Source organism: Chanos chanos, chromosome 9, assembly GCF_902362185.1.
Source record: "Chanos chanos chromosome 9, fChaCha1.1, whole genome shotgun sequence".
NCBI lineage: Eukaryota > Metazoa > Chordata > Actinopteri > Gonorynchiformes > Chanidae > Chanos > Chanos chanos.
This window is the reverse complement of record NC_044503.1, coordinates 26231570-26258044: the sequence shown is the minus strand read 5'-3', so window position 1 is coordinate 26258044 and position 26475 is coordinate 26231570. Positions and strand designations below refer to the sequence as shown.

Here is a 26475-nt window from a genome sequence, read left to right as displayed (position 1 = left end):
TAGCGTGTAGTGCATACGGCTTTTGGGGAACCAAACATTCAAAAACAGAGCAAAAAAAAAAAAAAATCAGTTGCTATTTGGCAGAAAAAAAAGAATAACAGCAAATAAAATGAAACAACAACAACAACAAAAAAGAGACTGCATAAAAGAATTCATTTTTCAAGTGAGCTTGGATGTGACTGAAGGATTTGGATTGGGAAAGTAGCAATGCTTGCAGGGGGTGGTTGAAATTTCCATGGCTAAGACGTGAGCCAGAGGATCCGCCGGCCAAATGTTCACATCTTAGCCGCGGAGATTATCTATCGGCTGTAGAGCTTCCACAATTACTAAGAATTCCCAGAAAGAACTGTTCACTCGAATGCATATGTTATAAGAACTGGCTTTTGGTCATGTATGAGAAAATGTTAGCAAATACTCATCCCTCTTTGAGATTGTGGAAGCTCTATTGATAGGTGTAGGGCTTTTTCTTTTTTTTTTTTGTTTTCCTCGATGCTGGTCAGAATGGGATGTTTTTTTTTTTTTTGCTGGCTTGCTCTGAAAGCACGTTTTGATGCCATGCTCTCACGGTGATAAAAAGCCAGAGAACCGCTGACACCATTAGAACCTGGATCGCGCATAAAGCACGGGTTATTCTCAGGGGGAGAGGCGCACAGACCACTGAACGGTGGATCTGACAGAGACGAGACTCCTCTGGGATTCAGACCCGAGGACGCAGAAGCATACGGACGGTGTTGTAAGCCGTAGATCAGACACAATACGCGCCTGGACCAAAAGGTTTTACACACGTGACGTTTACGTTAACATTTATTCGTCTGTCAGACGCTTTTATCCAAAGCCGTTTCCAAGAGAGGCAGTATAAAAACCAAGCCTTTTTATGACTGTAAAACAAGATTCAGTCTGTGGCCTGAATGAAATCAGGAAACACTATGACTACTAACAGACAGGATATTTTTAAACGGTACGCTGATGCAATGCCACAACCCAACGGTGGGTAAGACTGACAGATTGATGGTAGAAATACCTGCATAACAGACTTGATTGATTTTACATTGTTCTTTAAGAGTTTTTTTTATAAGTTGCATAGTCATGCTGGGGACTTCATAAGTTAGAGGTGCTGCTTAGAAAGCAGAATTATATATCACCAAATGACCCACTGTGCAGTATTTCACCATTCAGACAACCTGCCAGAAAAAGAAACATCTAGCCATTAGTTGGATTAAATAAGTCAGATGCAGTGTTTGCTTTGAAATTTGGAAAAAAAAATAACAGAACTAAAAAAAAAAAAATTGCTCACCTTAGCTCTGTGGCCTTTCTCATTTTCGCCAGCAGATTGGTGTTACGTTTTTGAAAATGGCTTTAAAGACACAATTGAAACCTGAAGGATGGCTTTAATAAAAGCTCTTATTCCGCTACGAAGGGCTATTTTTTCTCCTGTCACTCTGCCGTTAACCGGTTTATTCATTATTGTTGTGAACTGCGTCCAAAAAAAGGCTCCTTCTCTCCTGAAGCCTCATTTTCCCTCCTTTTTCCTCATTTATGTGCTTCCTTGATTAATATTACGGCACAAAGGGGGCAGATATTGACATGGATCTCTGAGTTTATAGGCACAATTAGAAAAGCACTTTAGATATATCATAGCCATAAACACAGGTATATGCGCCTAAGCCAGGCGAGGGCAGAGTGATTAATGATCCGTCTTCTTTATGTGTGTGTGTGTGGTGTGTGTGTGTGTGTGTATGGGCGTCTGTGCTTCAGCCACTTCAGGCAAGGCAAAAGAACAGCTCTTGTCACTACTCCCTTAAGGCCTCTCGTATCAGGCAGTGCTTAAGACACCTCACCGACTGTTAGGACCCTTGTGTCATTGTACTTCGGAACATTAACCTTCAAAGCTGATTGGCCTGTCGATCCCAGAGCTGTACACTTGCCGTAAATCTCACATTGTCTCACCGGGCATCATAAAGGGTTCATATAGAGTGCATTCAGATGGTTATGATGACGGAGCACGCAACCCTGTCTCGTTTGCCCATTCAGATCATCTTTCTTATTAAATACGCACAGACACGCTACATCACACACGCGCACACACACAGATACACACATCACTTTGGACGTGTTCAGACTTTCTGTACGACTTCCGCAGTGCTCGGTTCTACATCCTCGTTTAGAAGTTCCCATTTCCCCTCCCAGCGGGCCGCTTATGGAATCATTTGTCATGCGATATGTATCTGACGGCAGTGAAATAAAGTTATCTTCAGATGACGGTGGTGATGACTTCATGACTGTGGCACTGAGCTTAAATACTTGAGGACCGACGTAAAACCACTCGCTCATCTGGCCGTTTGATTCGAACGCGAGTTTCCTGAGCAGAAAATAGAGCGTTGAGATGGATCAGGAGACAGATAAAGACAAAAACTGTGTTAAGTACGTGACAGAGCCGTTTAGCCAAATCTGCATGGCATGCCTCAGCCCAGTGGATGTTAACACCTGTGCTAACGAGGAATGTTCAGCGTAATGACGTGCTTGTAGTTTCTTTATGCCTGAATGAGAGCATGTCATGTCTTTTCCTGCTGTACGTGGCGTAGAGCATGGTTTAAAAGGATCGTTTGTTCATGCAGTTGTCTCTGATGCAGAGATGTAGAAAAAAAAAAGAAAGAAAAAGAGAAGGTGTGTCACTGTGTATGGTCCTCTTTTTTTTTGGCTTTTTTGATGTGTGGACTTGACTGAATACTCTGCGTTCAGTCTCTGGTACTGGCCCAGTCTGTTTGGCTTACATTACCACTGGCCCGTGGTACTGTCACGCCCGGCCTATGCATCGCTTTCCGACGCTGGGTCTTACCGATCAACGCCCTGACACAAGCGTTTGTTCTGGATTCTTTCAGGCACCTGAGAGTCTGTTGGAGTCTCTTGAGACACACCTGAACACTCTGGAGGGGAAGAAGGGGTAAGTGCTGGCTACAACGTGGGGTGGGGTGGGGTGGGGTAGGGTGGGGGAGGTGCAGGGGGCACGTTTGTAATTTGAGCAGCGAATAAGTCATAAGTAAGTAGCATCTTGATCTTAAAAGAGCCTTTATTTCTCTCAGGCCCAGAAAAATACAAGTCTAGACATGTTCATTGTTTGTGGTAAATGCCTGATAAATGGTCGAATGCCAGTAATCCGTAATATGATATTAACTTTTACCCTCCTTTGCCTTTTCTTTGTTAACAGAGATGAGTAAGTATTGAACAGAGTGTAAGATCAGATTTTGTTATTTAATAGATGTATACAGAGCAGATATTAATACCATTGTTTCTGTTTTGCTTGTCATTCTTATTGTGCAGTTCACTTCACAATTCTATAGATCTGATATTTGAACTTCAATCTTTCATATGTCATTCACTGTTAATGGTGAAGTTCCATTTGAAAGTCTATAGAATTTGCGTGAACGTACTTGTGGTTGACCGTTGTAAAATTTGTTAATTTGACTTTGTGGCTGTAACTAAATTTTAAAGAACTTAACATGAGCAAAGCTGACTAAAAATTGATCATGTAAAGTTCGTTTCTTTTGTTGTTTTTTTTAACTCTGTGTTTGGAACATGACTTCTGCTCCCGATTACTCTAATATCCATTTCAGTGTCATACGACATTTGTACTGTAATCAACCCCCCAACCCCAAGCTCCCGGTTCTGCATAGATGCATGTTTTTTGCCTTATAAAAAACAAACAAACAAAAAAAACCAGAAAATAAACAAAAAATAGTTGAAGAATCAGCAGAGTTTGTTTATGTCAGGTTAGGTGTGAGATGAATGTTACCATGGTAACATATTTACATACTGTCATGTCCTCCTGCTTGCTACAAAAATATCTCATATATTATGTACCCTTTGATGTTTTTGAACATATAGAAAATTCCCTTAATAGTGATTTTAAAATGTTACCGTTTTTTTTCCCCTTACTAACAGGTCACCGACAAAGGTGAGTACCAGAGCTTTAGGACAACTTGATAATGATATATCCCTGACTGAGTCTAATCTTGACTTCTTAATTCTGAGACAAATTGTGCGTGTCCCCTGTAGAAGACCTCTCCCACTAATAATGGAACACCTGCCGGTACTCCTGCCAAGACTGCAGACATTGCAGCTACCATTGGGGCTGCCGCTGCCCCCGTGTCCACTCCAGAGCCTGCTAAAGCAGCACCTGTTCCTGCTGCCACCACTAAGTGAGTGGGAAATCCTATCTATCCTCTAGAACTTACTGGGCCGGTTTACTGGACCGGAATGAAAGCCAGTCCCCGACCAGAACGCATCCCGAGTAAAGAAAGAGAATCTTTATTTGGCATACAGAGCAGTTCGGGACTAGGCTATGCCCGTGGGACATAGCCCATTTGGCTAAGCTTCACCTCACCACTGATGTTCTCAGTCCCTCAGTAATTATTGTCTCCGTTGCTCTTTCTCTCTTTAGCAGTGGCTTGTCCAATGACCTGGTAGACTTTGACCTTTTGGCCCCAGGGACAGGAGCTTCAGCCGCGCCCACGTCATGGGGAGGTGCGTCCTGTTACTTCTCACTCTTTGTCCTCTGCTGATGAAATGACCTCTGCTTGGTCTTTTTGTGCTTTTTATGTCTCTTTGTACAGCACAGTGATGTTCACTGTGTTCTTTCACGTGTCTTTCGTTGAATATGTTGATCCAGTTGTCTGAGCTTCGAAAAGCAGACACCCTTTGTTTGTCCCCAGAGTGATTTTGGTCTTCTTTCTGTAGTTGATTTCAGTAGAGCAGTTGATGGAGTTTTTTTTTGTGTGTGTGTATGTGTTTTAAATGTCGTTCAGCAGTGCATTGTGGCAGCTTTAGCACGTAGCAAAGTCACAGACTGACCAGACGCTGAGCCATTTTTCAGTTCTGTGTAAATGGATTGGGTTTGTAATATTGGCTGTGCAGGTGTAATCCTTTGGTTTGTGCATTTTCTCTCACAGCTCTGTTCACAGGCTTATCTGCTTTAATGCTACAACTAGCAAAGTTAGCATTGCTAGCTAATGCCATTAGCTTCTCTCTCTCTCTCACATACACACATAACTTATTGTTTCTTGACTCTCTGTTTCTTTTCTTCTCTCTGGCATTCTCTTTCGGGGGCCATAGATCTCCTGGGTGGGGGTGAGTAGTGCAAACGATTGTGTGTTTTTGTACAGTTTTGCCTCACGATGATTCTCCATAAGCCGCATCTCAGCTCTGCTCACAGGAAGAATAGTGTAGTTCATGCTACAACACATTCAGTTTTCTGTTCCTGTTGGACTAGATTCATATTGCTCTCTTTACTTAATGGACTCCATCTTTCTTGGTAATACTTGCTAAACTACTGCTGCATCTCTCCAGAGAAGATGTTTTCTCAAAGATGGTCTCCTCTTTTCTTGTCTGAGCGAGCTCACATCTTTCTCTCTTTCTGTCTTATTTCTGTTTCTTATTACCTGCTATCCTCCTCTCTCTCTCCTTGTCTTTCTCGCTCTCTCCTTTCTTTCTTTCTTTCTTTCTTTCTGATGTTTGGGGGTTTGGTTGCACTGTGGTTATGGTGGAATCGGGTGGTGTAGACTCCTTGGTCGCCCCGGCTGCCACCGCTGCTCCCTCCTCGGAGGCAGCGTTAGACTCCACAGCCCCTGCTGACGCTGCTCCTGCTGTTGCTGCTGTTGCTGGTGCCGGTGTTGCGGCTGCTCCACCTGCCGCTGCCGAGCCGGCGGCAGACTCCGCTGCAGCTCCAACCACCATGCTACCCGCACCCACCTCCTCTGTCTCAGACATGGATTTGTTCGGAGGTCAGTGAGGTCGTTTCCGCAGTCGCGGGAGGAGGCGCGATAGCTAAACAGCAACCTGGACACGTTCCTCCTGTGGTCTAGAAAGACTTTGCTGATATTCCAGTTTAGACACAGTGGAGTGGGCAAAGCAAAGCTAAATTATGAAACTCGTCCATTGTGCATTTTCGCTGCATTCTAACAGCATTTTGAAATTATTTAGTCAAATTCAAACAGTTTAATCGTCTAATCAATGCAATGTGCTGGTAGACAAACAAAATAGCAACTTCCCATTATTCACAGCTAATGCTAGTCTTTCTAATAACAGTTGCTTACAGTTAATTGTCATCTACTGACAACAGGTGAGGCCTGGTCTGATGTATAGAGGACAGCAGCGGCCTCAGACTTCTGCTGTCCCGTGTTCAAGCAGAGATATACATCACTCTCCCCTTATCATTGCAGTGCTTGGCTTCTCTAGAATCATACAGGCAGGACATTTATCATTCAGCCTAATGCATTTTCTTAGTGTGTTTGTGTGTGTGGTTTAATGCCTGACTTACACACTAAATACAGCTCTATGTAGCCTAGATAGTCTCCTTTCCCCTTGAATATTACATTTGGGCTACATAGTTTCTCCTCTCTGCTTGCTCTGATTTCTCACGATGATATCTTTCTCTTTATTGCCTCCTCGTCTTCTTGTTTCATTTTCTCCGTGGGCCACTTTTTTTTTTTTTTTTTTCTGTTTGTTTTCATCCCCCACTCCGACTACTCTCTGGTGCCCCCCCCAGATGCTTTTGCGCCCTCCCCAGGCGATGGTCCGGCTACTGAGGGCGGGGCTCCAAGAGCCGCACCCATTCCTGCCGCTGATGCATGCGCTGGATCTGGTGGGTGCAGAGACTGCTTGTCACTATGCTGGAGCGTTCAGCCAACTTACTGTTTGTGTGTGTGTGTGCGTGCGTGTGTGTGCGTGTGTGTGTGTGTGTGTGTGTCTCTGTGTGTGTGTGTGTGTGTGTGTGTGTGTGTGTGTATGTGTGTGTGTGTGTGTTTGTGTGTGTGTGTGTGTGTTTGTGTGTGTGTGTTTATGTATGTGTGTCTGTAAGTGCATTTGTTAAAATGAAATGACACTTGCAAAGCAGAGTGAATGTGTGAGCAGGAAAAGAGCAGACGACTCAAGAGCTTGAAAGTATTCCCAGGAAAGGTTTAATCCCATTACTTCAGTAGTTAGAAGCTGCTTTTACCAGTACAAAGGGACAGTAGTTTATCATTTTTCACTTTTAACATTGCTTCGGGGGCCTACTGTCCTATTCTCACAGAACTGCACTCTGTAAAAGCCCCCCCCCCCCCCCCTTGCTGCTCCTCTTCCTCACTCCCCATTCAGCAACGCCCACGGAAACAACTCACAAATCTTCAGTTTCCTCCTCTTAAAAAAGAAAAAAAATCCAGTATTTTCCCCTCACGAACTCCATACTAATTCACTCATCTTTAACCAAATACTTTATCTTCAGATCTCTTTCTTGAACAAGTAAGTATATGCTACCGACAGGGCACGTGGAAGTCATGAAGTTCAACAAGTTTATTCACGTAATTCGCTACGTGGAGCTGGTGCGGATTCCGAGGCATAGAATTGCATTAAAATATGGATGAAGCTCCTCTCCTCTCTCCTATTTTACCCTTTTTCCTGAACATTAACTTTACTCTGCGTCCACACTGTTAGCACAGAACATCAGAGACTTATGATAGCCACAGCTGGTGAGCATTAGCTATTTCAGGACTATAGCTAGTATATTAGCCTGACTGAGCTGTGTACAGCGCCCTCTAGTGGCCTGCCTATGTTTGCGGGAGGACTAGAGAAAGATGCTCCATTACATAAACTAGTTTGCATGTAATCCCAGGGCTATCTTGAGTGTGAGACAGTCCTTTATGTTCACTGTCAGTTCCTTGTGGCAGCAGCAATAAGGTTAATGGTTTGCTTTTTTTTTTTTTGTTTATGCTTCTCGGATTCATTTATTTCTTTGTCCTTGACTTCGGATCTCCTGAAGTGTTAAAGCTTTTTTGTGTGTGTATGCTTTCGGACATACGTTTGTTAACATTAACAAACTCCTCCCGACCCCCCCCCTCCATCTTCTCCCACCCTCCTCCTGCCCCCCGAACCCCAAACCTTAAACCCCGCCCCCACCCTCCCTTCACCCTCCAAACTCACCCAAGACCCCTTCGCCCCGTCCGAAGGGAGTGCTGAAGTTGCCCCGGAGTTGGACCTGTTTGCCATGAAGCCGTTAGAGAGCAGCATTACCGCAGTATCCCCCACTGGCGGCGAGCCGGCCGCCGCCGCCGCCCCCAGCGAGACCCCCGTGGCCCCCACCTCTCTCTCTACTGCCATCACCACCAACACCACTACCGAATCTGCAGCCGCCCCTACACTAGACATCTTTGGTGGTAAATTCTCCGCTTCCGTACCGTCTTCCTCACCTGCGCTCTGCATTATGATGATGATGATGATGATGATGATGACGATGATGACGATGATGATGATGATAACTTGCAAAGCTAATCCCCCTTCATTTTAGATCCATTTTGCATCCATTATTCCAGCGCTGGGTGAATCGGGAATCTTGACCACCTTTGGAGTTGAGAAATTCTCAGATCTAGTAGTCGTAGTGGTAATTTAAAGGTGCTTACTGGGCCATCCTGCATGAAAATGAATGAATGCCGTGGTGGTCTTGTAAATATTTGCAGTATACTGATTGGCGAAAAGCTCTGTGAGACCAGGGGCTCATTGTGCTGTTGGACCAATTAAAAGAGGTGGTCAATGTTCTGGATTCACAGCCCAGTCTGTAGACTACCTGCTGCCAATCAAAAATAAGGACAAAGTCCTTGCGGTGACATTGTTTGGTCCTGCAAGTATCTCTCACTTCCTCTGCTGCTGCCTACCAATGCAGTGTTCTAAGATGATATTGTTTTGCTTTGGTTTTGTTGACTTTAAACTATACAGGATAGTTTAAAATATTTTCTGTTTGTTTATTTATTTTTTTTGCTGCAAGTGTTTTTGAATTAAAAAAAACCCAAAAAAACAAGTTATAAGAAGAAGTTTTATTCACTCCCCAAAGATTTTGTTTCCTTCCCACATCCCTACACTCTTATGCTTTATCGTTATTATTTTTTTATTTGATTTGATTTGATTTTAACCTCTCACGTGCAAATTGACTTTGAATATTTAATGCGTATGTATGTCCTTGTCCATAGATATGTTTGATTCTATGCCTGAGCAAAGTTCCTCCACAACATCCAAAGCAGATGCTACTCCTAGCATAGACCTGTTTGGTGCAGGTACAGGAGTTGATTTCCCCCTCGCCTCCTTTTGTTGAACGTCGTCATCTATTCGGATCTGATCCTCCTCCTCCTCCTCCTCCTCTTCCTCCTCTTCTTCCTTCTTCACTTCGTCCGTCTGTTTTTTCGTGCTCATAGTGATACATGACTTGTGCATGAATCTGCTTGCTCTATCTCCCCTTCCCCAACCCAAAAAAAAGAAAAAAAAAAAAAAAAGTTTGCCGTGGTTATCTGTCTGTCTCCTCCTTTCTGGCACTGCCTCTCTGTTCTCACTTACCCTCCTTTTTCCTATGCTTTTCCTTCCGGAAAGATCTACCCGCCGTCTCACGCGGGCCTTCTCCTCTGCCTGAGGCCAGTGTCACTGGTGACCTGTTGTCTGGTGAGTTCCCTGTTCCTGTCAAACCTCTCTCTCACTGTAATCTACTTTTTTTTTTATTTCTTTTCGTTCTCTGTTCCATCTGGCGCAGCACGGTCTCTTTTCTTTTCATCTGCGGAAGACTGGAAGAGGAAACGTTTTTTTAGCGTTTGCTCCGTGCTTAACAGAGCTTTACTTTAGGCGTTTGCGTTAATTTGTTCCCAGCTGATTGCGTACAAGTCTTTTTTTTTTTTTTTTTTGGCATTGAATCGTGTCTTCATTTTTCTTTCTTTTTTTTTTTTTTATCTCTCTCTCTGTCTGTTCAGACTCTTTTGCTGCGCCGGTTCCAGCGGTCCCTGCTCCCACATCTCCGCCTAAAGCCGACACTGGACCGATGTTGGATCTGCTTGGTGCGTAGCTTTAAGAACCCCGTTAAACACTCGTGACCCGACACTGCGTAGTATACGTAAATCAACAACACAAAACGAGCAAGTGAGGGCAACGCAGTTGAGGTTGATGAAGTCTTGAGAACCGAGCAGTAAATCCTAATGTGCTGGTAAACTGTAAAAACAAGTTCACTGAACGGTCCGGCAGTGCGACACAAACATTTAGCGCACGCTGCCCGGCTAGACTAAAAGGCCCTCTCCTCAAACAAATCTCTCAGGTCTTACGTGTTTTTATTTTTATTTTATTTATCGTCCTTCATTTGTTTCAGATTGCAGACTGTGTATGTATTTAATAGGTGACAGTGTTTGCGTGAGTATGACCACGGCTGTGCAGTCAGAGTGGTTTCTAGAACGCGAAGCTTTTAAGAAGCTGGTTTAGGAACGGAGAGCAAACTATTATATCTGTGGCCTAGTTTATTATTGAACATTTAGAGTGCCGCTGGTGTGTCTAATGCATCTTAATGATTTATATTTAGTCTTGTTAGTGTTAGATTGTTGTAATTTCCCCCAGAAGATTGGTCATCATTTTTGAATTGCGCTGCAAGTTACTAATGAACAAGAACTTAAAGCGTGATTATGTAACACTACGTGATGGTTAATGTTATGGCAGTTTGTCTGTGTGTGTGTGTGTATACACGCGCGTGTGTGTGAGCGAGTGTGTGTGTGTGTGTGTAAGTGCATGCGGGTGTGAGCGTGTATGTGAGTATGTGTATACACATGCAGCTTAAATAAAAATCCCAGGCTTGCATTGACTCACACACACACACTAACCCATGCATCACTGTGTGGCGTTCCCACTGGCGAGCCCCGTGTGTGTGTGTGTGTGTGTGTGCGTGTGTGTGTGTGTGCATGTGTGTGTGTGTGTGTGTGTGCGTGTGTGTGTGTGTGTGTGTGTGGGAAATGCGTCAGTGCACGTGTACAGTTTGATTTTCCTCCCTCCTCCCCCCTCCCCTTTAACCATCAGTGTCGCTCACGGCTGACTAACACTTGTCTGTCCTCGTGCTGCGCTCTGGACGACCGTGTCTCTCTCACAGACACCTTCGCTGACTCCACCGCCGACTCCCAGGCCGCCGCTCCGGGGGCCCCCGCGGCCGATTTGCTGGGAGGTAGGGATCGCTGAGCTTCCTTTCTCTCTGTTTTCCTGACTCCATTCAGTAGATGGTTTTTATTCTGTTTTTCTCTAAAACAAAACAAACAAACAAACAACAGTTAATGGCCTGTGTCATTGTTTCTGCTAGATAATCTCAAAATGATCACACTCGTTCTGACTGTCAGTGTGTACAGAGTAGATGGTGCCATTTTAGAGAGAATAACAGCAAAGTTTCATCAGCAAAAATAGTATCTATGTATATGTGTATGTATGTATGTATCTGTCTGTCTATCTGTGTGTGTGTGTGTGTGTGATTCTGTCATTTGAAATGGTGAGTTCTTAGCTGAGTCCAAATACAATATTATATTCCACAGTAATTATTGCTACAAATACACAATTAGACTAGTCTGTTAATATAGTCCACAACCGCTTATTAACTGCAATTTATATATAAGCTTATGTGTATATACACATGTGTGTATGTGTATATATATATGTGTGTATGTATGTATATATGTATATGTATGTATAGTCGCCTATGTAAGGAGCTGAGAAGTGTGCTTAAGTAAGGATTGCTTGCATCTTTTTTGTTCTCCGTGTCCAGGGTTAATTTCTCCATCCCTGGCTCCTACCGTTACTCCATCTCCAGCTCCGGTACCAGCCTCAGCCCAGGGCGACCTGTTGGAGTCGGGCTTTGATGCTTTCGGATCTACGCCCGCCCCTGCCACGCCGGTGGCGGTGCCGTTGACCGACACTACGGCAGTTGCCCCTGCAGCGCCCTCTGGTGGTTTTGATGCCTCAGGTAAGACAAAGCACTCTACACATCAGCGATTAAACACATCAAATCTCACCTACACGTGTTGAATGCCACAATATGGAATTATGCGGATGCGGCTGAAAAGACTGCACTGTTTTGTCTGTATGTGGTAATGATTTTCTCTGACTTTGACACTGGCTGCTGTCCGGGGAGCCCCAGCTCTTCTGAGCGAGCCTGCCTGTTTCTCCATCCACTGTCTGTTCTCTGCATGGCTGCTGTATGACATACTGCCCTGCTTCTTACACAGGGATAGTCTGGAGCTACGCCAAGGGCTTAACGCCTAAAATGTTATCTTTGTCTTTTCTCTCTCTCTCTCTTTCTTTCTTTCTTTCTTTCTACTCTCTCTCTCTCTCTCTCTCTCTCTCTCTCTCTCATTTGTGCTGCCCTCTCTCTCCCCTCCGTGTTACCCTGTTGTGTCATACATGTTGGCTGTCTGCTCTTGGTCTGTGTCTGAGATGTCTTTGTTCCCTCTCTCTGTCTCTCTCTTTTTGTCTCTCTCTCTCTCTTTTTGTCTCTCTCTCTCTAAACTTTTCCTTTCCTCCCGTCCACTCTATGTTTCTCTCTCTCTCTCTCTCTCTCTCTCTCTCTCTCTCTGTGTGTCTAATTTCTCTCCCCTCGCTTACTCTGCTGGGTCATTGCTTGCTTCCTTCCTTGCACTGTGGTTATTGGTGAGTTCACAAAGCTTAATCTCCCACAGTGCTTTGCAGCATGAGCTGTCTGGTCTCTCTCCCTCTCTCTCTCTCTCTCTCTCTCTCTCTCACTTCCTCGTGTTTAGGACATGCAAATGCGATTTTACCTCTCCCTGCCTGATATTACCATGCGATCCTGAATGTATTCTGATGTATGCTGTTCTGGCCTGATTTAGAGGGAATCTACAATGATTAAATTATCCCTAGTGTTTTATGATGTATATCTTAACTTGCAGATGTGGATAAATGAGCTATACTTTGATTTTCTTTAGAACCATAGCCCCGTGTTGCATAGTTCAGAAGTCTAGATGTAATTCAGTTCAAATTCAGGTTTATTTAAAGCCCAGTATCACCGTTTACAGTCTCAAAGGGCTTTACATGCCCACAGGTTAACAACAGACAAACCACTCTCTGAACAATAGCTGGATGTTTGGTATAATGTATATAAAACATATATAAGAATATAAATATATCTATAAGAAGGGAAAACACATTTATCCATGCCTGTAGGACCTTATGGGTGTATAAATGAATTTCATACTAAATAGAGGTGTAACGGTTTGGCTGCGGTTCGGTGTGTACCTCAGTTTGGATTGAAAGAAAATTGAACCGACTGAAGTTTCTTTTTAAACTCATACAACTTTACCACAAGAAGAACAAACCTCATACAAAAAGCAACAAAGCCCCTCAGAAAACTGAGAATGAAAGAAAACAAATTGTGGGACTGTCATTCGAGCGCGCTGCCCTTTCAGCTGAAAGAGAAGCACAGTGACGACTGTTGAATGATGACTGACTGCTCTGAGCTTTCTCAGATCAATGCGCCGCTGCTTCAGTACATAAAGAAAACAACAAGTTCTGACTTCAAGAAGCCTAGCGATTACATTCACCTTGATTCATTTATATGCATTCATGTGTGTCAGTATCATTTATATTATTTATGGTCCTAGTAATAACATTGTGTATCTTCTTTAAAACGTGTTTCGTTTAAGACCGTTTGAAACGGTTACTCGGTCGACATTGTCGTTGAAACGCGTGTAACCGTCCGGTCGGTGAGAGCATACGCATGCTCCGTGACATCCACTGCTCTCACAGTGGGAAATTCAAAGAAGAATAAACATAACGCCGCTATATTGTAAGTAATGTGATGTAGTTCTTAATGATCGAAAGCACAAAATGTGTGCAGTGTTCTCCTGTACTAGAAATATACGTCGCCCTGGCATCACGTCTGGAAAATAAAAACTTTACTCACAAGAGCTGAGATGAAAAAAAAAACAAACAAAACCCCACAATTCACTACACACGTACTGTGACCCTAACCGAGGATCTCCGTTTCGCCGCAAAACCGTTACACTCCTAATAGTAAATGTTGTAATGCTGTTGACCCGGCAACCGCCCCCCTGCCCCAGCCCCCTCCCTCCAGAGCATGCAGTGCACAATCCTGAATGCTACTGTACAGATCCTAAATGTTTTCGCTGTGATAGTTTACACAGATTATCTCTGTAATGTGTGTTTTCCTCTCTAATCTGCTTTTCTTCCACCCCTCCCCCCCCATGCTTTTAGTGTTTGATGGATTAGAGGACCTCCTCATGCCAACCATAACCCCCCAGAGCACTGGGGGGACCCCCATGGGGTTAGCGGGGACGCCAGCCTCCCCCGCTCCTACTCCGGCAATGGCTCCGTCGCCCGCCATGCCACCAGCCTTGGCACCGACAGCAGCTCCGCCCGTCAAACCTATAGGCGGAGACTTGGACTCCTCTCTGGCTAACCTAGTCGGCAGTACGTGCCCATGAGTTCTGAGTGTTTAGCTTATGGTTTTGTAATATTGGAGAAATGTGTAGGTCGTGTAGATAAAACACCAAAATGATTTTTCTCTCTTTCAGATTTGGGCATGGGCAGCCAAAAGAAGTGAGACATCTGTCCTGTTATTCTGTGTGTGTGTGTGTGTGTGTGTGTGTGCGCGCACGTCATGCATGTGTTTGTGTGTAAGTGTGTGTGTGTGTTTGTGTGTGCGTATGTGTGCATGACATATATTTATATACAGTTGTCCCCCAGTATCTGCGAGGGATTGGTTCCAGGACCCCCGCGGATACCAATATCTGCGGATGCTCAAGTCCCTTATATGAAATGGTGTAGGGTTTACATATAACCAAAGCACATCCTCCTGCATGCTTTAAATCATCTCTAGATCACTTATAATGCCTAATAGAATGTAAACGCTACATAAATAGTTGTTATAATGTGTTGTTTAGGGTATGATCACAAGAAAAAAAAGTCTGTACATGTTCAGTATAGACACCATTGCAGGACTAACTACATAGCACATGTCAGCAACAACGTAACATTTTCTTTCTTTCAGCGCTTACAGATTGCTTACATTGAATGACCTGAAAGAGGAATACACAGAATAAAACACAGAATATTTAATATACAAGTACATATAGAAAATGTAATTATACATAGAGAAAACATAAGCTCATTCAGCGAGCGAACGAGACGCGAGGCCAGCAGTGCTCAAACGATGAGTGCTGGAGAGAGACTGAGGATCTGTGAAAGTGCGGGAGGCTACAGCAGGTTACGCCTACACATCACTTCATTCATGTGGATTCAGCATAGTGCTCGGCACGCGGCAAATTCAAGTTTTGCTTTTTGGAACTGTCTGTTTTTTTTTTTACCTGAATATTACCGATCTGTGGTTGGTCGAATCCGCGGATGTGGAACCCGCGGATACGGAGGGGCGTGTGTGTGTGTGTGTGTGTGTGTGTGTGTGTGTGTGTGTGTGTGTGTGTCTGTGTGTGTGTGACCGTGTGCATTCCATGCGTGTAAATAAGTGTATGTGTGTGTATATGTATAGGGTTGTGTGTGTGTGTGCATGTGTGCATTCCATGCATGTAAATAAGTGTATGTGTGTATATATGTATAGGGTTGTGTGTGTGTGTGTGTGTGTGTGCGTGCACTGCACACTGCTGTAATAAGTAATATTCAGCAGTTCCTTGTTGGGCATGTCTCAGCTGTGGATTGTATTGATTTATTTGTTGTGACAGCCAGGATGTCTGTATCGATTCCTGGCTCTTTGGGTCGGTCACTTGATTGTCTTGGTCATTTATAGCACTCACAGGTACTTTATCTGTCAACCGTTACAGTTGTTTAAAGAGATCAACACTTGACTGATGGAAAGAGTCGTTTTCCTTATTGGCAGATAATTGAAACAGGCTTCTCTCCCATAGAGACATGCAGTGGAATGAGAAGAAATTGACAGGCGGGGCTAACTGGACCCCACAGGTAGCACCCACTAGTTGGGGTGCGCCTGGACCTCAGATGGTAAGATACTCTTTTTTTTCTGTCTGACATAATATGAATCTGTTCTCTTCATACAATTCAATTCAATTCAATTCAATTCAGTTCAAATAGATTCGATTCAGCTGTTATGTATCATTTCTAACCATTAGCAAGAGACCTGTATTTGGATCTGGCTTTTCATTTTTAAAATAAACCTCTTTCTTTTTTTTCTTTCTATTTTTTTTTTTTTTTTTTTTTTTTAAGCCTGGTGCAGTCCCGGGGGCCCCAGGAGCGCCTCCCACAGCTGGGGCTATGCCCCCACCCATGGGCGCACAACCTGGATTTGGCATGGTAAAAGACTGCGCATGTGTTCACTTTTAGATGTACCCTTACGATTGGTGTCTTTTTGAAAGCTTATTCAGATAATAGAGAATGAGAGAGAGATTTTAATCTGGATTAGTCATGCTGGACTAGTCAGAGGTGCCACTGTTTTGCTCGTTTATTTGCCAGTCCTCTTAGATCTGTGAGGAAGGCTGGGAGAGAGAGAGAGAGACCGGCAGTTGTTCCGAAATAGTGCTATGGCGCTTGGGTAATGTGGTGTTAAATTACACTGACATCCAAGACTGAGGTCATTTCTGAGAGCATTTCTGATTGGCTGGGCCAGACATCTCAGAGAACACAGCCGACTGTGCTCATAAACCGGCGAGTGAAAGAAAAAAACGGTGGTTGACTGCACACGTGTTTGCGGACGCATGCTCGAGTCCTGACCCCTCTGGATTGCAGTGGCAGTGGTGGGCACTTAAGGCCAAACCGGGAGGGGGAAAAGGGGGGGGGTGGTAGAAATCCGAGAATGTGTGTATGTGGATATCTCTAAAAGAAACAGTAGTGATTTAGAAGAATCTGTTTATCCAGTCAGTAAAAGTCTATAATGCAGTAAAGGTCCATAATCCATCCCTTTCTTTCTCCTCTCTCTCTCTCTCTCTGTTTCTTTTACCATTTCACTCTCTACCTGTACAGCCCCAGGCGGCTGGAGCTGGGGCTCCCATGATGCCTCAGCCAATGATGATGGGCCAGCCCATGATGAGGCCACCGTTTGCAGGAGCGGCCGCTCCAGGAGCCCCGGTAAAAAAACGAAAAAAAAAAGAAAAACAATTCAGTGCCACTGTCCTCAACATCCCCAACCTGTCTCACCTCTCACTCTCCTCCCTTCAAACTCCTCAAACCTGATCATGATTGTTTCCCCCAACTGACTGACTGACTGACTGCTTTCCATCTCCTGTCTCAGTTGTCTCCAGGGCCAGCGGCCCAGAGCCCCAAGAAGCCACCGACCAAGGATCCCCTGGCAGACCTCAACATCAAGGACTTCTTATAATCCCACAGGTATTACCTCATGATCCCACAGGTATTACCTCATGATCTCACAGGTATTACCTCTATCACCATTCGCTTTCCAGAGAAGATACGTCACGAGTGAATCATTTTAACAGTGTCGTATTGACTTTAATAAATAATAAGACACTGAACATAGCAGTAGCACTTATGCAGCAGACAACTCCTTAATGGCTATATGCTTGGTTTGCACGCTGCCTGCCTTGGAAGTCGCTTTGGATAAAAGCATCTGCCAAGTGAATAAATGTAAATTTAATAAAGATAAATTTAATTCACCTTCTTTTTTTTTCTCCAGGATATTTCTTTTTCTTGGATCTGGGTTCTCGTGAAACTGTCTAAAACCCTCAGACACCAGAGGAGCCCACGGCTAGTTACCTGTCCCAGCCTCCCCTCCCCCTCCTGCCCCTGCTGTGTAATGTTGTAGCACAAACTGTGAAGTGAACCATGGAGGAAAAAAAAAATATAAAGAAATGGAGAGTGTGCAAAATTGGATGTAATCTTTTGTTTCAACAAAATTTAACAAAATGAAAGAAAAAAAAAGAGAAAAACACTAAAACTGATTACGACAAAAAAAAAAAAAAAAAAGATGATGTATGTAGGCTGAAATGTCAGCGTTTGAATTGAATGGTGTATGTGTGTTGATGCTCTTTGCTCCGCCCCTTTTGCCTCATAAACACGACCCTGCCCCTTGAGGAGGAGGGGCATTTTAACTCTGCCTCAAAAAGAGGGAGGGACTTACATTTTCTGTTGTGTGTCACTTTTTGGAGCGATGTGTAATGTGTCATTTGGCAGAAATTAATTGATGTATATAAATCTCACCTGCAAATCCAAGGATTTTCTCTCTGCTCTGACTATCTGTTGAAAAAAAAACAAGAAAAAACATATTGACGTGTAACTGATATCAAATATAAGAGAGTCATGTGATCATTCTTTCCTGTCATTGGTTGAACGTACTGGTTAAAATTATATAAATATATAATATATAGGAATATATTAAAAAATAAGACTTGAGTCTGGGCTCCTAAATCCTAGATAACCCTCGAAATTATTTTATTTTAATGTGACTTTTTAAAAAGTCTATTCTTTATTGTCCGGTTTGATCATTTATTTATTTACTTACTTACTTACTTATTTATTTACTTTTCATATTTTGAGCCTTGTTTTCACCAACAGATGTTCTTTTAGCCTCTGATGATTTGGGTTGAAAATCTACTGTTTACATTTTAAGATCTAAAGATCACTCATCTCTCTTTTTTATTTCTGGGGGAAAAAAAAACATTTTATTTTTTTCTTTAGAAACAAATACAAATTACATATCGAACTTTAAGTGGAATGCTTATCTCAGACATGGAAATAATTAACAATGGCCTTTTTTTTTTTTATTTATTATTATCCTTCTGTGAATCTACAGTGTACAGCAAGCCCACCCCAAACAGGTCCCCCCCCCCCCAGCTATAGCCCATCATCTCTCACTGTCCTTGGTAAAAATGTGTTTGATTACTCATAGTTGATAGTGCTGTATGACTGCCAAGCCGAAGCTGGCATATGTAGTGTTTTTTTTGTATTACTGTGGAAAAGACAACAGGTTTGAGACCCCGCTCCTCTCTCTCAGTCTCCACCCCCTCCATTCCACTCCACCTTCCTCCGTCACTGACTACGTTTGTACTCCCCTGTTTTGTCTCCTGTTCTGTTCTGTACCTGCAGCATCCCCCTTGACCCCCCCCCCCCCCCCCTTCAGAAGGTGTGTATGGCTACTGTATCTGGCCTAAATGAGGAGAAGTTTTTGTCTGCATTAGAATTACCGATCTAAGACTAGACTCTTTTTTTTTGTCTTATACACAGGATAAAAAAGCAGGCTTAGGTATAGTAGGTAGTAGATTTTTGGATCAGCTCCGTGGGGCAATTTCTCCCTGGATGCTGGGGAACTGCCTGTGTGTATGTGTGTGTACCCTGAGACGGTCACTGTCAAACAGTGTTACAGTAAATGTCTGTAAAACGGCTCTGTAGAAACAGAAGGACCATTCCCCGTATGTTCACTCCCAAATATTAATGCCTGGATACCCCTTGTGTGTTGTCATATCACTTGACTGTAAATCAACTTGTTGTGGAGAAGTGGTGATTAGAAAAACAAACAATTTTTTTTTTGGTTCAAATAGCTTTTCTTTCTTTCCCTCTTTCATTTATTTATTTATTTATTTATTTGTCTATCTATTTATTTATTTATTTATTTATTTTTTTATATTTTTGGACAACCTTATCAGTGCATGTAAGCCCTTTGAAATGCAATAAAACACACTGACCAAAAGAATCGTCCATCTAAGTTTGCCGTTGCTCACCTGTTTTAGCTTTTTTTTCTTTTTTTTCTATCTTTTTATTTATTTATTTTTTTAGGGGAAATCTACAATGCTTTTGCCTTTTTTTTATTTCTGGAGCATAGAATTATGCGTTATGGATGTCAGATATTGTAGAAACCTATGGACGTATCAAGGGACCGATTTCGACCTTTTCCGGAAGAGATTTTGAAAAAAGAGAGAGAGAGAAAAGGATCTTTTACATATTTCTATTTCAGGTCCATGATTTATAGTGCGTGGATGCTGACAAAGTTAACGGAATGTGAAAAAAAGGCACCCGCAAGTTGACCTGCTTTTTTTCTCTGACCGACGACTTCCAGATTTGCCGTCTCTGTAATGAGGGCTAATTCATTTGACTCATAAGTGTAACACATGTTTAAAGGATGGTATGTCTTTACAGTGCACTGTGGGAAGAACATGGCATGTGAGTCTGAAACTGTTTTTCAAATCTTTCTGTAAACACAGTCCATTGTTAAGACAGAAATATTTCTTACTGAGCCTAACGCATAAATCATCCTGTACAAATGGATACTCCCAAAGCTTCATTACTTTGTCTCCTATATATATATATATATATATATATATATATATATATATAGTACCACCAATCACACATTTTAATGTTTTTATGGTTACCATCAGCATTGTGGGTCATAAACCCAGTGAATCCCACAAGATATTATTTCACGTAACATGATATCAATTTCATTTTTATTTGGCCATCAACAACCTTCTTAAAGATGTTGTACAAAGTGAACAAGATTTTAAAGTATTTTTAAAAAAGAAAAAAATTAATATGCATTGACATAAACACCTTTGATTTTACATTCACTAAAAAATCTACATAATCATACCGAAATTTTTTTAAAAAAAAATTGAGACTCAACCTCAGCCCTTTTTCTTTTACTGGATTTAAATATTTTTCTTTTTAATAGAAAAACACTGTTTTGTTCAATTTAGCCGTGTATTAAATACAAAGTTGCACTACTACAGTGGGCTACTCACATATACACTGATAGATCCTCCAAAGTTTTACAGTTTATATTAAATTAGCACCAAGTGTCAAAAAAAAAAGCACCAACATTTTATGTGCATTACAGCAAAACCACATGTATTTGTTCCGCCAACAAAATATTTATCCAGATGTGATATTCTAATAATTCACTACTGAATTCAATATCAACACGGACATTTCAAAAATGTGATATAAAAACAACTTCAATCGACTAATTAAAATTGAAGTGGATTCATACAAACTGCACAATTATACACAAAACGTTTTTTTTTTTTAAATCTCAGAAAAAGTGTCCTTTTTCTGGGTCGTGTATTTTTTTCCTTTTTTTTTTCTAGCCAACAATAGCTATTTTACTCCTACTTCAAGACATCGGGAAGAATCAGGAGTGACACAATGCATGCCTCCCATTACAAAGCTGGTTAAACTGATTAAACGTGACATGAGCGCGGCACCTCTTCGCCTGAAAGTTCTGAAAATACAGATCTGTTTAAAAAAAAAAAACCCCAAAAAAACAGGTATCCAAAGAGAATTGTTGCCGAAGTGATATAGAATTTCTCTTGGTCATCCCCTTTTCTAGAAACATCTACCTAACTTTATGAAACTCTAACATTTCTAGAAACAGCATCTACGAGTGTACTTTTATAAAAATCTTTTCACTTATGAAAAGTTTTTTTTTTCTCTCTTAGTAAAATAAATTAGAAAAATCTGAAGAACCATCACTCTCTTGAATGTCTGTCAAGTTATAATATGCAAAAAAAAAAAAAAAAAAAGAAGAAGTCTTGTGAGTGATAGAAACAGCAAGGCAACTTTTAGAGGCCCTAATGGGAGGCACAGGAGGTAATTTAGAAAGGAGCACAGAGATGGGACAGTCAGATGGAGTAAATTCCTTAGGTGTTTTGGCATTCGCTGGAATCTCCGTGGATCCAGTGGCAGATCTGTGCGTACTTCAGCGGTGTGATCCGAACTGCCACGTTGTAGTCCTGCTGAGCCCCGCTCACGTCCACCCACTGGTGACCCGAAAACACTCCGATGATCTTCCTCTTCCATTTCTTCTTTCCCGGTTCTTTGAGGCGGATGTATACGCCCGAACCGCTAGAACCAGGTTTGGCGTCGCAGTATTGGTACAGCAGGTCGTTGGACTCCTCCGAGACGGAGCAGAAACGGTACACCAGGTGACCTGGCCGGTCGTCGTCAAAGCCAGAGAAGTGGATTCGTCCCGCGGGTAGCTTTTTGACCGAGGGAATGATGCCCAGGTCCATGTACTTGGTCTTCTGTGCCCTCTTCAGCTCTAGAATAGCATAATCGTAATCCGCAGCCATGCCTTCCGAGACCCCTTTAAACCAGCCCTTGGGTACTTGCGTCTGCTTCACTCGAGTCCAGCGGAAAGACGGCTTTTCGGATTCCGCGCTTCGCCTACTCCGGCTCCTCCTCCCTTTCCCTTTCCTCTGTCGTTCCTGTTTCTCTCCGGTTTCCTCTTTCTCCTCTTCGGCCTCTTCTTTCTCGTCCTTTTCGCTCTGTCCCTTCTTTCTTCTGCCTTTACCACGTCCTCCCCTCCCTTTACCACCTTTCCTACGCCTGGACTTTTCCTTCAGGACTCCAACGCGTAGCTTCTGCACGCCGTTAACGTAGTCCTTTCCGTCGTGGATGCAGTGGGCGGCCGTAAGCACGTGCTTAGGAGACACCAGGACTCCTGAGCAGCCAGTGGAAATTTTCACTGAGGTAGAGAAAGGGTACTTGGTGGAGAACTGTTTGTCTGCGATGGTGAAGCGGGTGTCGATGCCGTAGACTTCCCGCTTGCGCCGAGAGCGCAAGGTGGAAGAGGAGGAGTTCCCAGGCCAGTCGGTAACCTCGTTCATGCCCATCACCGAGACTGTGGTGAGCGTGCGCGTTCCATTTTCGTACATGGTCTCGTAGGACAAAAGCTTCTCCATGTCGTGCACACTGGGTTTGGGTAAGTCGCGTTGGCATTCGATACCACAGGTTCCGTGAAGCTCGCGTTGTGGCTCGGCCGTGAAGCTGGAGATGCCGAGGTGAACAGTCCGCTTGTCCCACACCAGTGGCACTTTCCCCTGTGGCCAGGTGTAGTCATCCTTACCCGTAGCCTCATCTGCCGCCACAGTCAGGAGTACAGCAACGAGAAGTGTCACAGAGAGCAGGAGACTTAAGGGTACGGGGCCCATTGCGCAGACACTCTGAGGTCTGTGAGAGAGAGAGAGGAGAGAGATGACTGGATGAGAGACGAAGAACTGAGAACACTGGACTCACCACTGAAGAAGTGGGATCATTGGATGTTCGTTTAACATTCTTTTTTGATACAGCGTTAATATTTCGGTCTGCAAGTGCCTAGCCTGCTTAACATACTTAGTGGATGTCAGCAGCGCCCATATAGTCCAATGAATCGCCTGATTAAGTCCAGACTGGCTATTGCTATGTTACATCATCTCCTGGATTAATGTGTACACTTCATAACAAACAAAGCAAGGTTCAGAGCCAAATCAAATCAGTGAATCAGATAGCAGACACACTAGAACTAGACTAAAATATTTTTATGAGCAATACAATAACCAAAGACTGATTAGGAAAAACCGAGAAAAGTAGATTAGGTATTAGCGAATTTTGAAGCTCTGCACCGTGACGGTTATTTTTCTCCTTTTAAAACATTTCAACGGTCAATTTGAGATAAAGACTTTTGCTGGCTTACTTCAAAAAACGCCAGTTTACCATAGGAAAGCCTTACTAATCACGACCACCAGGGGGCAACATAAAATATAATACAGGTGCCAACTCGAGGACCAGGTGAGGTTGCTGGCGTGTTCGTGGCCGGATTTATCCGGTGCTTACGAGCCTAGTGTCTAACACTTGTGAATGCTGAATTTCTGTTTCAGTATAAATTATTACTGACACCCTCTCGTGCAAATAGATAACTGGTTCCATCTGCGCGATATGCTGAAGAACAGGTCTATTAGATTGTTATTCTGGTTTATGACAAATTACTTCTACTGGATTACCCATTTGGCGTCTACATCTAATTTTTCAAACTATTCCTTGCGGACATCACCATGGAATGGAGAGAGTAGGACAGATGGAGGAGGCGGCGTAGATCCGCTGTACAGAGGCCATGTCTAAGAAACGAACTTAGTGAACTATGAAACAAACCTCCAAAACGCACACGCATTCATTTCAGCTGACACAAGAAATGTATGGTTTGGAGTAATTATGTGAATCTAATCGGTCATGACGGGAGCCTTGAGGCAATGAATAGCAATGGGTCAACTTGATAGTGTTCACTCTTAACGTTTAGCGGCTCGGAATCTTGGCTCGCACTCCCATAGTAGCTAATGACTGTATCTGGTTCCCTCATCCCGCTCTCAGCGAGTCCGGGGACCAAAATGACATCACACAAACATCATCCAATCCGCTGCGGCCTTCTGGAATGCGCAATCAGCGCCACAGTGCCCATTAGTTTAATAGCTCAAGAAAATTTCAGCTATGAGTACATTTCTTTAAACCATCGGACCATCACTTCGCCCAGTGGAAAAAACGGTCATTTGTCAGCGTCAGTGACTATGTAATTTTTCATTTGCTATAGTCATTAGAGAGATTCATTTCGGAACAGAACACATACATTAAAATAAATAAATAAATGAGCTGGAAACCAACTAATAGACTAATTTCTTCATGGTTCCCGGAACACGCGCTGAGGCGTCATGCATCTTAGCTCGCTGCGCACTGACACTAGTGGCTACTGGTTTAAGATACATCGACCTCAGAGCATTAGCGTCGAGAGCGTGAAACATAGTTGTTTGTTTGGCTTGATCATCTCCGCAAGGACAAAGCTGGAGACATTTCCTCTAATTTATGTGACGAGGCAACATACGCAGACGTATCACCCGTAACGACGAAGCTTTTGTAAGAGACTTCCTTCAGTTACTCACTGCGTGGCACGCTGGCTCTGACACCCCAGCCTTCTGTTAATGCTTACATGCTGATACCTTTAACCGTAGGTGCGCAATGATTAAATCATGTACAAGAAACAGCATCACAAACAGCAGAATTCGAACACTTAAGAATTAAGACTGACTTTATCTACCTCGATCTGACGAATACGGGTTCTGTCCGTGGAACGCAATTCTGCTTCAATATAGATATCTATTATCTACACTGAAGTCCCCCCCCCCTCCTCCTACCCCAGATTATTGATGGTGGAACCCCCACATCGCTTTACCAAACAGTGTAGTGGAAATAACGCAATAGGCCTAGTTACAAAAGGAAATATTCAAATATATTCAGAACTCAGCTTCTGGCCAACATGACATCAAACATGACTGAACTAGCCTAAAAATGTCGTCTACCTCAAGGTCTCTTTGTGATGAGATCTGACTAGGAAACTGCAGCCCAAGTGCAAATCAAGCGGGAGACGGGCTGGATTTTTCCTGAGGCAGAACTTTTCCAATCCCTCGAAAGCACCACTACTCACCGCGAGATCAAATGCGCTTCTGAGGATAAGCATTTTAAAATCTTTGCCGGTCGTTCGACCATAAGATGGCGCTGAAGCTTAAATATCCAGCTTGGTTTTTCTTTCGATGGGCTGTAGTCGCTGTACCAACGCATTCATTCAAAGGCATTTAAGACATAGGCTGATGGAATGCCTACCATCTCGATGCATGTAAAATACATTAACGGAGTGGTCGATTACTTCTCTCAGCTCTCCTCGCTCCATTTGGAATCTATCGCTTAATAGTCTAAACACTTAAATAATGAGTCTAAATGGTATTTCAAGTTTTCAGTCATTTCCAGTAGTTGACCACAAATAAATAAATAAATAAATAAATAAATAAACAAACGTCAATCTGGCATCGGAGTCCATATAATTCCATCTCAGACAGTAAAATTGTGCTCCGCTCTCAAGAGTTCTTTAGGAGTGAGTAATCCCCTAATTATCTTGAAGTTGCTAAAAGTGTGCCATTCTGGCATTATAAAAATGACATTAAATATTTTGATGATGGGACGTTGCGTCAAGCAACGCCTAAAGCAATAATACCAATTATGCACGTAACGCAGCCCTCACTGTTTTCACCAGTTTTGCAGTATGCATTTAGTTGCTGTTCTAAATGCAGCTATTAAAATATCTATATGAAAAGGGGTGTGTTCGCCCACAAAGAATTAAACCAGTAATTTTTCAAAGATGACAGACAAAGTTAAATAATTGATTACAATCAGTTATATCAACATAACTGAAAAACGAACATTTTATATATTTAAAATGCACGTTGAAAGAATATCAGTGGCATAGAATTCTAAGTTTAAACGACCAGACATGCGCAAAAAGCGAGTTTCAAATTACTCCCTTATTTTATCCTTCTCTTAAATGTTTCCATCACTTGTAGCATCACTTGCACTGGCAAAAACTGGTCAGTAGTCGACTGAAGATATCAGCAGATTCGATCCAAAAAAAAAAAAAAAAAAAAATCCGCCCAAAGAGTCTTTTAAACAAATACCGGTTGATTCCCATGAAACAGAGGCATCATACCTGCTAGCATTCGATTGATGAATATGACAGATTCGCAATGTGTTGTTTGTTTATTCAAATCGTATCCTTGTTCAGAGAAAATGTAAGCACTTCATCCCAAAGTTCCTCTAATCAGGGCACTACACTCCGCTTCTCCTCATATTCTTTGCGCAGACGAGCTAGGCTGCAGGACGTGGGAGTCCTCTGTATGGATTGCACTTGATGCTTAGGGGAGAGGCGAAAAAAGTCTGAACAAAAATTTTACTTGCGACAAAGCGTTCCGTGTAGGGGAGGGACCACGCACTTTAGCTTGGGGACTGCAGAGGGAAAAGTTAAGAGAAACGCTCCTCTAGAGTTGCGTTCATTTAACATTTAATCGTGGGATGATGTATAAATCTTAATCTTAGATTTAAACGTCTCATTTGTGGACTCGTTTCAATGGGGCTTTCATTCGATCTGAG

The 26475-nt window shown here is 42.9% G+C and overlaps 2 protein-coding genes across 2 annotated transcripts in view; one reads left to right on the top strand and one right to left on the bottom strand.

The window, feature by feature from the left end:
* The window catches only part of snap91a (synaptosome associated protein 91a), a 36324-nt gene extending 19202 nt beyond the window's left edge, over window positions 1-17122 (top strand). The window contains exons 9-28 of the mRNA XM_030784560.1: window positions 2880-2941; window positions 3206-3211; window positions 3940-3952; window positions 4054-4196; window positions 4439-4521; window positions 5110-5124; window positions 5556-5777; window positions 6542-6637; window positions 7959-8186; window positions 8994-9077; window positions 9388-9456; window positions 9759-9842; window positions 10913-10984; window positions 11573-11770; window positions 14035-14250; window positions 14355-14379; window positions 15699-15792; window positions 16015-16101; window positions 16768-16872; window positions 17036-17122. Of these exons, the coding sequence (XP_030640420.1) occupies window positions 2880-2941; window positions 3206-3211; window positions 3940-3952; window positions 4054-4196; window positions 4439-4521; window positions 5110-5124; window positions 5556-5777; window positions 6542-6637; window positions 7959-8186; window positions 8994-9077; window positions 9388-9456; window positions 9759-9842; window positions 10913-10984; window positions 11573-11770; window positions 14035-14250; window positions 14355-14379; window positions 15699-15792; window positions 16015-16101; window positions 16768-16872; window positions 17036-17122 (1989 nt within the window). The remainder of the gene's footprint in view (window positions 1-2879; window positions 2942-3205; window positions 3212-3939; window positions 3953-4053; window positions 4197-4438; window positions 4522-5109; window positions 5125-5555; window positions 5778-6541; window positions 6638-7958; window positions 8187-8993; window positions 9078-9387; window positions 9457-9758; window positions 9843-10912; window positions 10985-11572; window positions 11771-14034; window positions 14251-14354; window positions 14380-15698; window positions 15793-16014; window positions 16102-16767; window positions 16873-17035) is intronic.
* Window positions 17123-20186: 3064 nt separating this feature from the next.
* prss35 (serine protease 35) lies at window positions 20187-26239 on the bottom strand. Its single transcript, XM_030784844.1, has 2 exons — window positions 26036-26239; window positions 20187-22704 (listed from the first exon to the last, which is right to left on the bottom strand). The coding sequence occupies exon 2, from the start codon at window positions 22683-22685 to the stop codon at window positions 21393-21395; it is 1293 nt and encodes a 430-aa protein (XP_030640704.1). The 5' UTR covers window positions 22686-22704; window positions 26036-26239; the 3' UTR covers window positions 20187-21392.
* Between the last annotated feature and the right edge of the window lie 236 nt (window positions 26240-26475).

Excerpts from the sequence above, each read along its gene's own strand:
- prss35 (XM_030784844.1), bottom strand. The coding sequence starts at position 22,685 with ATGGGCCCCGTACCCTTAAGTCTCCTGCTCTCTGTGACACTTCTCGTT.